This window comes from Lithobates pipiens, unplaced genomic scaffold, assembly GCF_037356315.1.
Source record: "Lithobates pipiens isolate NorthernLeopardFrog02 unplaced genomic scaffold, aLitPip1_a1.2 Scaffold_22, whole genome shotgun sequence".
In the NCBI taxonomy this organism is placed as follows: Eukaryota; Metazoa; Chordata; class Amphibia; order Anura; family Ranidae; genus Lithobates; species Lithobates pipiens.
The window spans coordinates 137,142,227-137,157,091 of record NW_027507784.1 but is presented as its reverse complement, the minus strand read 5'-3'; the positions used below and the strand labels follow the sequence as shown (position 1 = coordinate 137,157,091).

Below are 14,865 nucleotides of genomic sequence, written 5' to 3'. Positions count from 1 at the left end.
TTTTATGTTCATTCCAATTTTGGTTTTTTAATTTTTTAATATTTTTTAAAAATATTTTTATGGAATTAATGGCATCTTATTGTTGATTTCATTCACGTTATATTCACTGAGCACGAGCACTTTATTATTGGAAATTGGATATTAGAGATGTATATAGACTTTATATCATCAGACACTGGATATATATGCATTTCACGTCATTATATATTATTAGATTTTTTGATTTTTGATTTTATTTATTTTTTATTTTTATTTTTTATTTTATTTTATTTTCATGTATTTATATGTATATTCATATATGGATTTGTAACCTTATTGATTAGCACCTCATGGGGATAGGAATATTTTCATAATAAGTTTATAATAGAAGGTTGCATCACAGTTAGTTACTCTGCGATACATAGCGCAACACATTTATATATGTCAGTGCATGTGCACAAGACATATATAATAATATATAGAGAAAGAAAGAACAGCCCACATGGACGAATCATGCAGAGGGTGGTAAGCCAAGTTCCCATGACATTCTTTGTTGGATTAATGCAACAGCTGCTGACCTCTTATTTTGTACTGCTCATGCAAACTGTTGCACTATTTGACCTCATACTAACAGGTATAAGACCATGTACTACTTAAATATGGAGTATGCCCAGGAAAACCAGGTGCTGCATACAGCCACCACCCACAAACCTGAATGGCTGCTAATGACGGTATGCGTGTATATGCTGGTACTTGTGTAAATCCATGTATAGCATACAGATGTTTTCCCCAAATGCAGAAAGTTTGCTTTGAGGGAACACATCTGTATGCTATACAGGGGTTTACATGAGGACTTACAAACAAAACAAACAACCTTCTGAGCTTGACGCGAATGTTCCAGTGGAGCATCCTAGGTCTTCGACAACATTTTAATGAGTGAAATAAGTATTTGACCCTTTGGCAAAACATGACTTAGTACTTGGTGGAGTACAGAGGTCAGATGTTTCTTGCAGTTGGCAACCAGGTTTGCACACATCTCAGGAAGGATTTTGCCCCACTCCTCTTTGCAGATCCTTTCCAAGTCATTAAGTTTCCAAGGCTGACGTTTGGTAACTCAAACCTTAAGCTCCTCCACATATTTTCTATGGGATTAAGGTCTGGAGACTGGCTAGGCCACTACAGGACCTTAATGTTCTTCTTGTTGAGCCACTCATTTGTTGCCTTAGGCGTGTGTTTTGGGTCATTGTCCTTCTAGAATACCAATCTACGACACATTTTTAATGCCCTGGCTGAGGGAAGGAGGTTTTTACCAAAATTTTGACTGTACATGGTCCCATCCATCGCCCCTTTGATGCAGTGAAGTTGTCCTGTTCCCTTAGCAGAAAACCACTCCCAAAGCATGTTTCCACCTCCATGTTTGATGGTGAGGATGGTGTTCTTGGGGTCATAGGCAGCATTCATCTTCCTCCAATCACGGCGAGTTGATGCTAAAGAGCTTGAATTTGGTCTCATGAATGAATAAGTAACTTGTATAGTGCTACCTAAGCGAACTAAATCGCCTCAGAGAGCTTTTTGCCACCGGTGTCCATCTGTGGTAGAGCATAGCGTGTTCCTTTACCCTGTAGGGTCCGGACATGCTTACAAACACATACACATACTAGGGCCAATTTGTTTTTAGACAGGATCTAATTAACCTACCAGCATGTCTTTGGAGTGTGGGAGGAAAATGGAGTACCCAGAGGAAACCCATGCAGGCACAGGGAGAACATGCAAACTCCATCTGACCACAACATGTTCACTCCTCTCCTCAGTCATTCAGCTGTTCATTAGCAAGCTTCAGATGAGTCTGTACATGTGCTTTCTTGAGCAGGGGGACCAATTGCCTTGAGATCATTGACAATAATCGCACCAGCTGTTGTCACACTCGCACCAAGCTGCTTGGCGATGGTCTTTCAGCCTTGTGTAGTTCTACAATTTTGTCCCTGACATCCATGGACAGCTCTTTGGTCTTGGCCATGGTGGAGAGATTGGAATCTGATTGATTGCTTCTGTAGACAGTTGTCTTTTATACAGGTTACAAGCTATGATTAGGAGTACTCCCCTTAAGAGAGTGCTTCTAATTTCAGTTCATTTTAAGTATAGAAGACACCTGGGAGGCAGAAATCTTGCTGATTAATAGGGAATCAAATACTTATTTCACATGCAGTATTTAAAATGAAAATCAATTTATAACCAGAAGTGCGGTATCCACATAAAAATCAGAAACGGGCATCGTATATACTACATGCTCTTTACCCCTGTAGGGGTGAGGGCTTCTGGCGAGTGCATATACCTAAGGGGGTGCACGAGAAGTCACCTTGTTTGTTGCACAGAAGTCGAGATAAAGTTGCATCACTTGGAAAACCGCACAAGTCACTTTATTGTTTGTTGCACAGAAGTCGAGATAAAGTCGCAACACTTGAAAATAATCACTCTATTGAGAATATGGATTTTTTTTATATTAAGAGACTTTCTTTTACATTATTTCACTGATGGGCTGCGTGTTTATTTCATTTATTTATTTTTGCACATATATTTGTGTTTTTTATTGGCTGTGTTTGCAATAAGTTTTTTGCTACACAGTTTTCATTTATCTATCAATTGAATTTCACTTCCATTATTTATTTGTTTTATACACACACCTCATTTTGCTATGTATATACATTTTTTATATAGCAATTAGGACATATTTTCTCATCAATTTTATGGTGGTTACTTTTACTTTTTAGGTGTGAATAAGGCTTGCATTATCTTTTGCTTTGCATTAGCTCTTGTGTATGATTCATTGCATTATACAGGGACTTATCTTCACATATTTTTATTAGCTTTTGTGTTTGATTCATGACATATATTTTTCACTGTCCCATATAGATCTCCCACTGATTATATATCAATTCACTATTGGTCTTGATTAGGTGGTACTTATGCATACTTCCACAATTTTCTAGCAGCGCCATTTGCCTTTTGTGATTATCTGCTTTTTGAGCATTACTTTTTGGTGTCTTTGTTATGGGGAGGCTGCAGCTATATATTTTTACTTAAACACGAAATGCTTAGTTTAAACATACAATATTAACAGGGGTTCAAATACTTTTTTCCCCTCACTGCAAGACATCACCCAGGCAATCATCGCTCAACCCCTGTAGTTCACTGGCCTACAGAAGGAGTTATGATCAACCAGCCTGTTAGTGCCGCCTCTTCTTGATTGATTCCCAGCACAGTTAACAACTACAAGGCTTAACAGTCATTACGCTTAAATCTGTTGCCCTATTTGCTTTTATTTATATGACATAGTCTGCAATTATGGCAATGATGAGACATGAGACACTAGTGAACAAAGTGACTCCCTGCTCAAATGTAGTCACTGACTCTTTCATTACATAGTAATTTTAATAAAAGGTATACTTTAAGTGACAGCCTTCAACCTCATACCTCATACCTCAGGTCTAGAAATACATACTATCTATGCAATGTATTGATACACTTAATTTGTAATATAATAACATGTCTTTCCTCTTATGATTACTGTCACATAATCAGATGGGGTTGTAGGAAGTGAGGTTAGTTAACAAGTCTAATTTTTCCCACGCAGATTGAAATCACAGACTGTAAACTTATAACACAGATGTCAAAAAAGAAGATGATTAAACAGTCACAAGAATATCAGAAGGAGAAAGCTCATGTTTCTCATAAATCAGACTAATTTCAAAGATATCACATATAGTGAGAGCAAGCACATGCACCTCATTAAGCAGCTTGCTTAAAAAATAAATATATATATATATATATATATATATATATATATATATATATATATATATATACACTGTATACACTTTATACACTATATAGATAAATATATATATATATATATATATATATATATATATATATATAGCTCTTCTATTTCTGAAAGCTTTCTTAGTTTACAGCACACACCTGCCTAAAACTTTTGCACAGACATGTATATGTAGATATATATATATATATATATATATATATATATATATATATATATATATATATATATATATATATATATAGATATATATATATTGTGACAGAGCGAGGCTCTGTCCCTGTGAAATTGGAGGAAAGAGGGATCTCCAACCCTGTGTCCAGGTCTTGGTGATAACGAGCAGGGTGTGTGCCCAGCTGCACACAGCCTATATAACGAAGGGCTGTTGGGAATGGAGTGTGAGGGATGGTGGAGTGGAGTAGCTTGAAGCTGTGTGCATGTCCAAAGAGCCCAAAGCTGTGTGCGTTGAAGAGTTGAAGCTGTGTGCGTCCATGGAGTCCAAAGCTGTGTGTTAAAGGGCTTGAAGCTGTGTGCGTCCAAGGAGCCTAAGACTGTGTGCGTCCAAGCAGTTTGGTGGACGGAGCAAGTACCTATAGCAGCACTACTGCTGAAGAGTAGCCAGGTGGGCTAGCATTTTCATTTGGATTTTTTGTGTATTTAATGTAAGCTTGGACCCCTGCGTGGGATTTCTGGATGGACTAATATTTTGTTTTCTTATAATAAATGTGGGCTACCAGGCCCTTAACCATAAACGCCTGCCTGATGTGAACTAAAAATTGCATCTACCAATTGAGCTAAACACCCCAATGTTACAAGTGGTGGAGAATGCGGGCAGAAGACGGTGGAATCCGGGTCCTTGCCCTACAGTAAGTTCAAGTCAGGAACTATTGGCTGTGTGTGGAAGTGCAGCCAGGCAAAAGGCATTGCGTGTTGCAGGTGGTGTACCTGTGAATGAAAAGTACATTTTTTTTTTCTTGCTATGAAATGTGTTTGTGTGCATGAGACAGCACAATCAGTGTGTGCAATGTGCAGGTGAGGAAAGCTTGCATGAAGAGAAAAGCAACTTGCTTTAAAAGAGACACTTTCATTTTCCTGGACTGTTTAAAGTTGTTCTGGAGTCTCTAAGTATGGGGCGGTCAAAGCTCCTAAAAGAGGCCAGGTTTGCTGAAATGAGAGACAGAGCTCTGTGGTTGGAGGGGTTGTTACCGCCCGCACGAGCCCCATACATACCTGATCAGAGTGTATCAAGGAGAAAAAGGGCTGGGGTTGTCCCTAGCAACACTGGTGCAATGAGTGCACAGGTGACTGCTGTTATGGAGAGTCCACCAGCATTTGAATCTGCAGTGGATTGGTGCAAGCGGCATTTGGCAGCACTGAACCAAGCTACAGAGGAAAGGAAGCCAACCCTCAGTGCAAGGGGAAAGCTGCTGGATGCCCATAACTGGAAGAGGGCTGTTATTGCCCCTGGCAAAGCTGATGCAGTTAAAACAGCTATTGTGAAAGATGTGTCACAACATGAGACGGGATCCAGCAGAGAGAAGCCCATGCTATATGCAAGGAGCGAGGCTGATCAAAGGCTGAGGATGAGAGTGGTTGCCCATAGCAACGCAGAGGAAGCCAGTCGGGCTATCTCTGTACCATGGGCTATGTCTAATAAGGATCGTGGAAAGTGGCTTCAGGAGGAGCCAATTTATCATGTTGGAGAGAGCCAGCAAAGTTCTGCTGGGAGAGTGCGGTCTCCCATGGCAACCGGAGTGAAATTTATGCCTGAAAGGAGCTGCAGTAGAGGTTTGGTTCAGCGTCCCCACAAAGAGGCCTGTGCATTTCGGCCAGCTGGGAATCACCAGGAGAGAATCGCTTTGGAAAAAAATCGTCCAGTACCATGCCTGGAATGTGGCCAGCTGGGGCATGGCATGTTTTCTTGCCCTAGGTTGTGTAATGCGGCTGGAGATAATGTTGCTGAGAAAGTTTTGTCTGTAGGCCCAGATTCCGGTGAAAATATGTTTGCAGTCACCCCTAGCAACAAGAAGTTTCCTGTTGTGCCTGCAGGGGGTGCTAAACGGTGGGAGATGCCTGCTGTAGTTTCATCCCATGGCCACCAGGAGGAGTTGGCCAGTAAAAGTGCAGCAGAGGACTGGTGCATAAGACGACGTACTCAAATGAAGATGGTGACACCAACTACTGCGGTGGGTAAGACTGTCTTTAATGAAATGATGGCTGGAACTGCTGATTTCATGTATAAAAGGACTGGTTACGAGACTGTCCATTACGATGTGAGAGTGACCCCAGTTAGTGGGGCCACTGAATGTGCACTTGAGAATGACTTTTCCCTATATAGTGGGAATTCAAGGGTTAAAATCCAAATAGAACCTGTGTTGATGACTGAAAGTGTTGTGTCTAATGACTATCAGGCTCAAGTTGACCATGGGCTAGGACAGCCTACAAATGCGAAAAATGCTATAAGTGTTACTGTTAATGAAAAGTTTAATGCTGTTGGGAAAACTTTTGCTCTGAAAGAACCTGGGGTTATCAAAAATGGGCCGTTGCCTGTAGCAACTGGTGGTAAGACAGCACAGTTGTCCACAGGAATCTCCAGGGAACTTCATGTGTTGGAGTCAGAGGTTGCCCTGGACAACTGCGATGTCACTCTGGTGGGACAGAATGGAACTGTACCATGTAATGGTAATGTGTTAGTGCAAGCTGCTAGTACTAAAAATGTGCAGGTAAATGGTGGATTAACACAACCTGTGAAAAATGCAAAAGTGTGTGAGGCTTATGAAATGCAAGCAGAGAAAGGTGGTGAATATGGAGTATTGCAACCTGTGCTACCACAGTCTGACATGATTTACAATGACTGGTGTAATGAGTCTGCAACTAAGCCAGTCTGTTCTTATGTGTCTCCTTGGGCAGAAGGATCGGTGCTGAGGAGTACCGCAGAAGGGAGCGCACATACAATAGATTGGAATAGTTGGGGTGAAAATCTTATCTCCCTGATAGATAAGGCTTTAATGCACAAAAATAAGGTGGACACGGTTTCTGCTGGGCCAGCAGGAGGGGCTGCAGAACAGCCTGTACCTGAGGGCGCGGTGGCTGCTGAAGGGGTTAACCCTGGTGAGCAGGATGAACCAAATAAGGGCACAGCAGAGACATTGTCCGTGACCCACAAAACTGAGGTTGGCATGGAGTGTCAACGTGACGTCACTGGTAATGTTCTGGAGCAGTTCACTGATGCCGAGCCTGAGAAGTTGGGTATGAGTCCAGCACCTGGCAGCGCTCTGGTGGAGCACCAGGCTGTGTTTACCTCCAGCTGCGAGAAGGTTCCGTTAACCGTCGCAACTTTTCAAGTCTCAGCAAGTGAGTCTCTCTGCATCCCCAGTGTCATGAAAATCCCCAGGAAGGACTTAGGTCTGGAGTCAAGGGCCTGGTTTATAACCGAAGCATTAAAAGAGATGCTTGAACTTTGGGATGTACAGCCAATCTATACTAGTGTGTCTCCTCCACAGTCTGATGGTCTGGTATTGCAGAGTACCACTAGGTGGAGCACTGTATGGCAGGCTGTACAGAGCAAAGCAAAACAGGACAGGAATGGTTTATTCCTAAATTTGCTACTTTTGTTAAAAGTTGCCACTACGTATGCTGCTAGATTAGATCCAGAAGAAATATTTGAGACAGATGTTGGAGAAGTTGAAAATAAGCCTAAATTGCCTGTGGTTACACCTCCTAACAGCCAGATGGGAAGCATTTCTGCTGCTATGGTCCAGTGTGGTGCTGGTCAGTTGGTGAAGGGCGTGTATACTGCACCAGTAGAAAAACCACATGAGGTGGAAGGGCCATGTGTGGACCTGAAAGCAGCAGAGATCCTGACCAGGGCTCAAACAAAGGTGGTTAAAGAGACTGGGGTCCCCAGTCCAGTGGTTGGTTTAGGTGACAAACCTAATAAGGTCCCCGGGACAGGGGAATGGGCAAGGAGCGTGGTAAAAATTATATGTGGATCAGACGAGAGCTTGCCTGTTCCGGTGGATAAGAATACAGATGTCATCAGAACGGGTCAAGTGGTAGGACAGCTGCCTGCAGAGTGGGTGAACCCAGGGGAGGTGGCGTCCTGTGAGGTTCCTGTGGGTGATGGCGGCCCTCTGGTATGTGTGCCCTCTGCAGACTCTGCCCTAGCAAATTTTGAAAAAAAAGGCATTGGTGACATGGGCAACATTGAGAGGTCTAATGTTGGTTTGAATATGTCTGTCAATGATGAACCAAATAATGTGTTAATGGTACATGATAATGTGGTGCCCAAAGGTACAGGTAGACCTGGTAATCAATTAGTGACTGCTGAGTCAGGTACCAGAAATAAGAGGTGGGTTTCCGTTCTAAACACTATAGAAATAGGCCCCTACAGTCTCAGAACAGTACTGCTGAGAAAGTTTTGGGGAAACCTGGGAACCTGAAGCGTGGAGGCAGAAGGGTTGGTAGAAAGACCAACGGGAACCCATTAAGATTTCAGGAGAGGAAGTGCTTATGGAAATGCACTCGGAAGAAAAGTTGGGAAGGTTGCATCAAAGCTCATAGCAGAGTGACAGTAAGGCTTAGAGGGAGACACCAAAGGAGGCATTGGGTAAAGTTCCCCGTTAGGAGAAGCGAGGTTGGACAGGAGTGTACTTATGTAAATGGTATCTGGCACAGAGGTGCCAAAAGTAACTTGGGTGCTGGTGTTCCTCCCTCCGGATCGAAACAAAGGGGGGGATATGTGACAGAGCGAGGCTCTGTCCCTGTGAAATTGGAGGAAAGAGGGATCTCCAACCCTGTGTCCAGGTCTTGGTGATAACGAGCAGGGTGTGTGCCCAGCTGCACACAGCCTATATAACGAAGGGCTGTTGGGAATGGAGTGTGAGGGATGGTGGAGTGGAGTAGCTTGAAGCTGTGTGCATGTCCAAAGAGCCCAAAGCTGTGTGCGTTGAAGGGTTGAAGCTGTGTGCGTCCAAGGAGTCCAAAGCTGTGTGTTAAAGGGCTTGAAGCTGTGTGCGTCCAAGGAGCCTAAGACTGTGTGCGTCCAAGCAGTTTGGTGGACGGAGCAAGTACCTATAGCAGCACTACTGCTGAAGAGTAGCCAGGTGGGCTAGCATTTTCATTTGGATTTTTTGTGTATTTAATGTAAGCTTGGACCCCTGCGTGGGATTTCTGGATGGACTAATATTTTGTTTTCTTATAATAAACGTGGGCTACCAGGCCCTTAACCATAAACGTCTGCCTGATGTGAACTAAAAATTGCATCTATCAATTGAGCTAAACACCCCAATGTTACAATATATATATATATATATAACTGTGCAAAAGTGTTAGGCAGGTGTCTGCTGTAAACTAAGAAAGCTTTCAGAAATAGAAGAGCTAATATTTTTTTTATCAATTAACAAAATGGTAATCTAATGAATGGATGATAAATCCAAATCAAATCAATGTTTGGTGTGACGGCCTTCAAAACAACATTAATTATTATAGGTACACTTGCACACAGTTTTTAAAGGAACACGGAACGTTGCTCCAAACATCTTGGAGAACTAACCACAGATAGGCCCATTGGTTTGAGAAAGAGATAGCCTGCCTTGAAATTAGTAACCACGCCCCCACGCACAGGACATCACTTCTGGAGCCATGTGAGTTCCACTGCCGGCTGACTTCCAGTCCTTCCTGCCTGTCTCCAGGCTTCCTATGACATCTATAGGATTTTCGCTGCTGTGAAACCTAGCCTGGCCTTCCATGGCCTTCCATGTTTCATAGCAGCTGAGAGAAAGATGGACCTGTGTGAGGCTAATTCATCCACGTTATAACAAAGCACTTATAGTCGTACATTTGTAAGTTGCCAATACTAAAGCGTGCCTTCCTTTGTTCCACTGCTGCCCCTGGTGGTGTTCTTTTACATTACAACCCAGATGCTGAAATTCCTTTTAGAAAGTGTGTCCTGCTGTGAGAAGACTCACCCCAGGAGACTGACATATGTGTATTTATACTTGTGTGCCAGATATCACCATATGCTTTCTGTAAGTTGCCAATTGTCTACTTAAATAAATGTTTTTAATAACCACTATACTCAGATGCACACTCTGCTGTCCATATCCATTTACAGAAATGCAGCCCCAAACTTACAAGGATGCTTTATGGATGCAACATGCCTCACTGTTGCCTGTACACAATCATTATTGTCAGGAAATGTTCCATCCGCTGTTAATATCTGTCTTTTGGCATGTAGTACTGAGGTCCACCAGCAGTTTGGAACTGTCAGGAGAGCTGATGTTGTCATCTTTGGGCTGCAGTACTGGCGTCCACCAGTGGATGGATCCTGGCGGGGTGGAGCAGACAGCACCTCCTGCAATCAGGTGTCACTTCAGGCCAATCACAGGCATATAAATACCCGGCAAGCACTCACATGTTTGCCTTGGTTTTGTCTTTGAGCCCCGACCTGCATTCTGTTACCCGTTATCCTGATCCTGATTCCTGCATCCTGAACCTGTTGTACCTGATCCTGTCTATTCCTGCATCCCTGGAACCTTGTCCTGCAACCTGATCCCTTTCTCCTTGTTCCCCCATCTGCTGACCTCCTGTTTATGACCCTGGCCTGACTACGATTCTGGTACCCCCTTTGTTATATATACTGGTTGGTTTGTTGTCACTGTTATTTGGTTTTCTCACTCTGATTTGGTATTGGTGGTGTATTCACATTATATGCATTTATCTTAATAAAATCACTTACTTTCACCTACGTATGTTTGGTTTACTCTGTCGCAGTCACACAGTTCTGGTCACATCTGGTTTCTGACAATTATTGTGCCACTCTTCAGCCCTTCAGCAAACAAACAGCCTCCTGCTACAGCCAATTATTTCACATTCAGTCCAGAGCACCTGCTGCCATTTTTCTGCACCCTAGTTCCTATGTTTTCATGTATGGTTGTACCACTTAGCTTTTTTTCTACCTTAAAGGTATGTCAATTCTTCCAAGAGGACCACTTCTGGCTATGGTCCTCAATGATGCCTACTTATTTGTGCATCTTCTAAAGAGCTTGAAGAGCATGTCTTGAAACCTGAGTCTGCTTGAAATCTTTGCCTGGGAGAGACCTTGTTGATGCAATATAACAGCCTTGTGTTTTGTTGCTGTGCTTGGTCTTGCCATGGTGTATGACCTGTAACACGAAGAGGCCCTCCACTACCTAACCTTAGTAGCAGAGTTTGGCTGTTCTTCAACCAGTTTTAAGCCTCCTACACACCTAGCACCTGCTTGGTATAACTGGTTAATCATACACCTGACTCTAAGAGCCCATTCACACAGGGGCAACTCCTGATCCGACTTCAGGTCGCCCCTAGTCGCCTCAGGTCGCCTCAGGTCGGACAACATTTAAAAAGCAATGTAAGTGAATGAGAGCCATCTTAATGCACACTACTGAAGTCGCTCCGACTTCAGAAAAGGTTCCTGTACTACTTCTATCCGACTTGTAGGCGACCGGTACCCATTGATTTCAATGGAGATCGCCTCCAAGTCGGATCTCCGTCTATACGGAGGCGACTTTGACAGAATTATTAGCTCTGAAGGGGGAACTCCACGGCAAATTTCTGAAAAAAATTTGGCGTGGGTTCCCCCTCCGAGAGCATACCAGGCCCTTAGGTCTGGTATGGATTCCAAGGGGAACCCCCTACGCCGAAAAAACGGCGTGGGGGTCCCCCCCAGATCCACACCAGACCCTTATCTGAGCACGCTACCCGGCCGGCCAGGAAAGGGGGTGGGGACGAGCGGGCGCCCCCCCCCCCCCCTCCTGAGCCGTTCTTCTTCTTCTTCTTCTCCAGGAGATGTTGACACAACGCTCTCTCCGGCCACAATGCCAGGGACGCGCTCCGCTGCCACTTATATAGGGACAATGGGGCGGTGTCACATGGGTTGATGTCACATGGGTTGGTCACATGGGTTGATGTCACATGGTAAGGGGGCGCGTCCCTGGCATTGTGGCCGGAGAGAGCGTCGTGTCAACATCTCCTGGAGAAGAAGAAGAAGAAGAAGAAGAAGAAGAAGAACGGAAGGCGGTGGCGGCGGCAGAAGACCGGGCCACCGCCTGCAAAAGAGCTATAAGAAGGCGCGGTGGCCCGGCAGAAGAACCGAAGAGGGGGACAAGACCCCCGAAGTCGGGAGAAGAGGCCGGCGGCGGGGAGGAAGAAAGCCGGACTCCTCCGCTAGCAAAAGAGCTACAAGAAGATAGCGGAGGAGTCCGGCGAGAAGACCCCCGAAGACGGAAGACCCCCGGAGCTGTGCAATAAAATATTTTTTCCCTGTGTTGTGTTTTTTTTTTTGTACTTTTTTTCCACAGGTGAATGGGTAGGGGTACATTGTACCCCATACTCATTCACATAGGGTGGGGGGCCGGTATCCATGCACTGGCCTTAATCGCTGGTCGGAGTCTAGCCTTAGAGAATCCAGCTAATAGTTCACATGAAAGCTGAAAATTATAATAACTTTAACTTTAACTTTTAGTCGTTTTTGGTACATTGGATTGGTACTTGGACACAAAGTAAAGAAGCTTCCTTAGGTTGCATTCATATCTTTGCATTTTTGCCTAATGTGGCCTCCACTAAATCAATGGAACACTTTTAAAATGCATATAAATGTACACATTAAGACATGTATCAATACTCCCATTGTTGCGTTATAATGCATTTAGAGTACCATGATGTGTGTTAACACATGCTGATGTGCTGTAATGACATGTGCTGACCTTTGATACAATGGATTGCACCACATATTGAAAACATGCAGCAGTACATGATAACACATGTTGACATTCTTTTTAATGTACTTCTGTTGATGGAAAATGTGTGGGGAGTAAATGCATAGGTGTGAGTCCTAAGAGTAAAATGTCCTACCGTGGAAGTCTTTGAGAAGATAACATAATTAACTTTGAAATGTGCAGAAGTGGGTTACTGATTACTTCATAGGGCTGGCTATATTTCATAATGCTTGCACTGAATGAAAAGAGCTCCATTACCCCTGAGCAGACATTTTTGAGCAAAATATCAGCTTAAAACATCAGAGTAATGGTCCTAACAAAACCTTACATTTCACCATAACCATGTAGACATCAATGGTGCAGACAGGTGGCTGAGGAAGCCTCTCGCCTTTCTCTAGAAGATCAGGGATTTCCCGAGTTGGAATTCCATCATAGGGCTTGCCTCCAAAGGTCATCAGTTCCCATATAGTGACACCTGCAAGTAATAGATGATGTTGAGAGGTGTGGTATTACCCTGTTATTGGAGGTTTTACATATATTTCTGAAAAAAAAAAACTACCAATATCAATAACTGGTTAAACTGGATGGACTTCTTTTCAACTAGACTAACTGTGTAATATAACAGTATAATTATGTCAGCACTTTTAATTCCAAATAAGCTCCGACAAGCAGCAGCATCAAACCCCATCAGGGAGGACCCTTGTTCAACTTAAGTAGAAATTTGGAAGGTGCATTTGGGATTTTTAGGGTGCACAATTATAACAAAATCATTTGTAAAAAAGTAGAAATTTATTAGAACAATGTTAAAAACAGACATCCGAAAGGGTGAGTATTGATATTAAAGTACTGATACAGGTGCAGACTGATTTCATCTCTACACGTTTCGACTTGGTAATTGGCTTCCTTAGGAGAATTTATTGATATCAGGCACAGTAAGCACTAAGAATAAAACATTTTTTTTAGAAAAATAGAACAATAAACAGTTCCAAAACATCAAAATCATATGACAAACATTTACACATTTGAAAACATTCACGAGTTGGTAAAATGCATAGCGCCAGAATCACAATTGGTCATATTGATTACCAGTATGTTCAAAAACGTTTTTTATGTAAATTGAGGATCCAGAGTCATAGGGATATGAGAAATCAGATCATCAGGTATAGCCACAGAGGGGGGTATATTTAAAGTACAGCCACTGGTCCAAAAACTATAAGGCAGAGTGATGGAAACAATTAGACATGGGGAAAAAATATTCCCCAACCAATTTTAATTCCATTGACAATTGACCATAACTTTTACCCTGTACCAGGAATCGTTCGATAAATTCCCAGGCTTGAAAGTTGTTTATTCACCTCCAATTCCAAAAAGGAATGATGAAAGAGATAAGATGAACTAGTTTCTGAACTTTTATAAAGTCAAATCATGACCTCTGAATCAGAAAGATAGTAAAAAATCCAATCAATGATTAAATATTCCAAAGCCCGAGGACCAACAAAAGCACAATTCCCCAAGGATGAATAAAGTTACCTTAAGTCAGAGGTTCACCAATCGATCTCTCCCCTTCCTATGCTGGACCACAGATAAAGACCAAAATGGAATGCTTATATACCCCCCTCCACGCTCGAGTTATATGGCTGCTTTGGAGCCAAAAAAAGAGCATGAGGATGCTTTGTGAGCACCAAAGAGGTCGCACCGGGAGTGACGGCAATACGGCATGGGACGTCAGCTGGAAGTGACACCCTGAAGATACCAAAAGCGATGTTAAGACACAAAACCTGGAAATGCCAGCATCAACAGTAACATACACTGCCAAAAATGACTTTAGGATGTATGAATACATCCAAAGCCAAAAGATGAAAACAGGCAATTCAACAGCCATATAGGATGCTAAACCAGGACTAGATAGTATATCAAAATTTAGAGGTTGCCTAAAAATTGTAAAGGTTGTGCTATTTGGCACTCACAAAGTGTCCTCACCCTCTGGTTTTAGCACAAAAGTCACCATATAACTCGAGGATGGAGGGGGGTATATAAACATGCCATTTTGGTCTTTATTTGTGGTCCAGCATAGGAAGGGGAGAGATTGATTGGTGAACCTCTGACTTTAGGTAACTTTATTCATCCTTGGAGAATTGTGCTTTTGTTTAACCTCGGGCTTTGGAATATTTAATCATTGATTGTATTTTTTTTATTATTTGAATATTTTATTGAAAAGCAGTACATTACAACTTAAGGCCACCATTTCACTTTGAGACATAACATATGATTAACAGAAATGCAGAACAGGAT

The 14,865-nt window shown here is 42.7% G+C and overlaps 1 protein-coding gene across 2 annotated transcripts in view; it reads right to left on the bottom strand.

Annotated features, from left to right (window-relative positions):
- ERBB4 (erb-b2 receptor tyrosine kinase 4) overlaps positions 1-14,865 on the bottom strand; it is a 1,370,666-nt gene that overhangs the window by 80,511 nt on the left and 1,275,290 nt on the right. For both annotated transcript variants that reach the window (XM_077448341.1, XM_077448342.1), the window contains exon 23: positions 12,902-13,048. In XM_077448341.1, the coding sequence (XP_077304467.1) occupies positions 12,902-13,048 (147 nt within the window). The remainder of the gene's footprint in view (positions 1-12,901; positions 13,049-14,865) is intronic.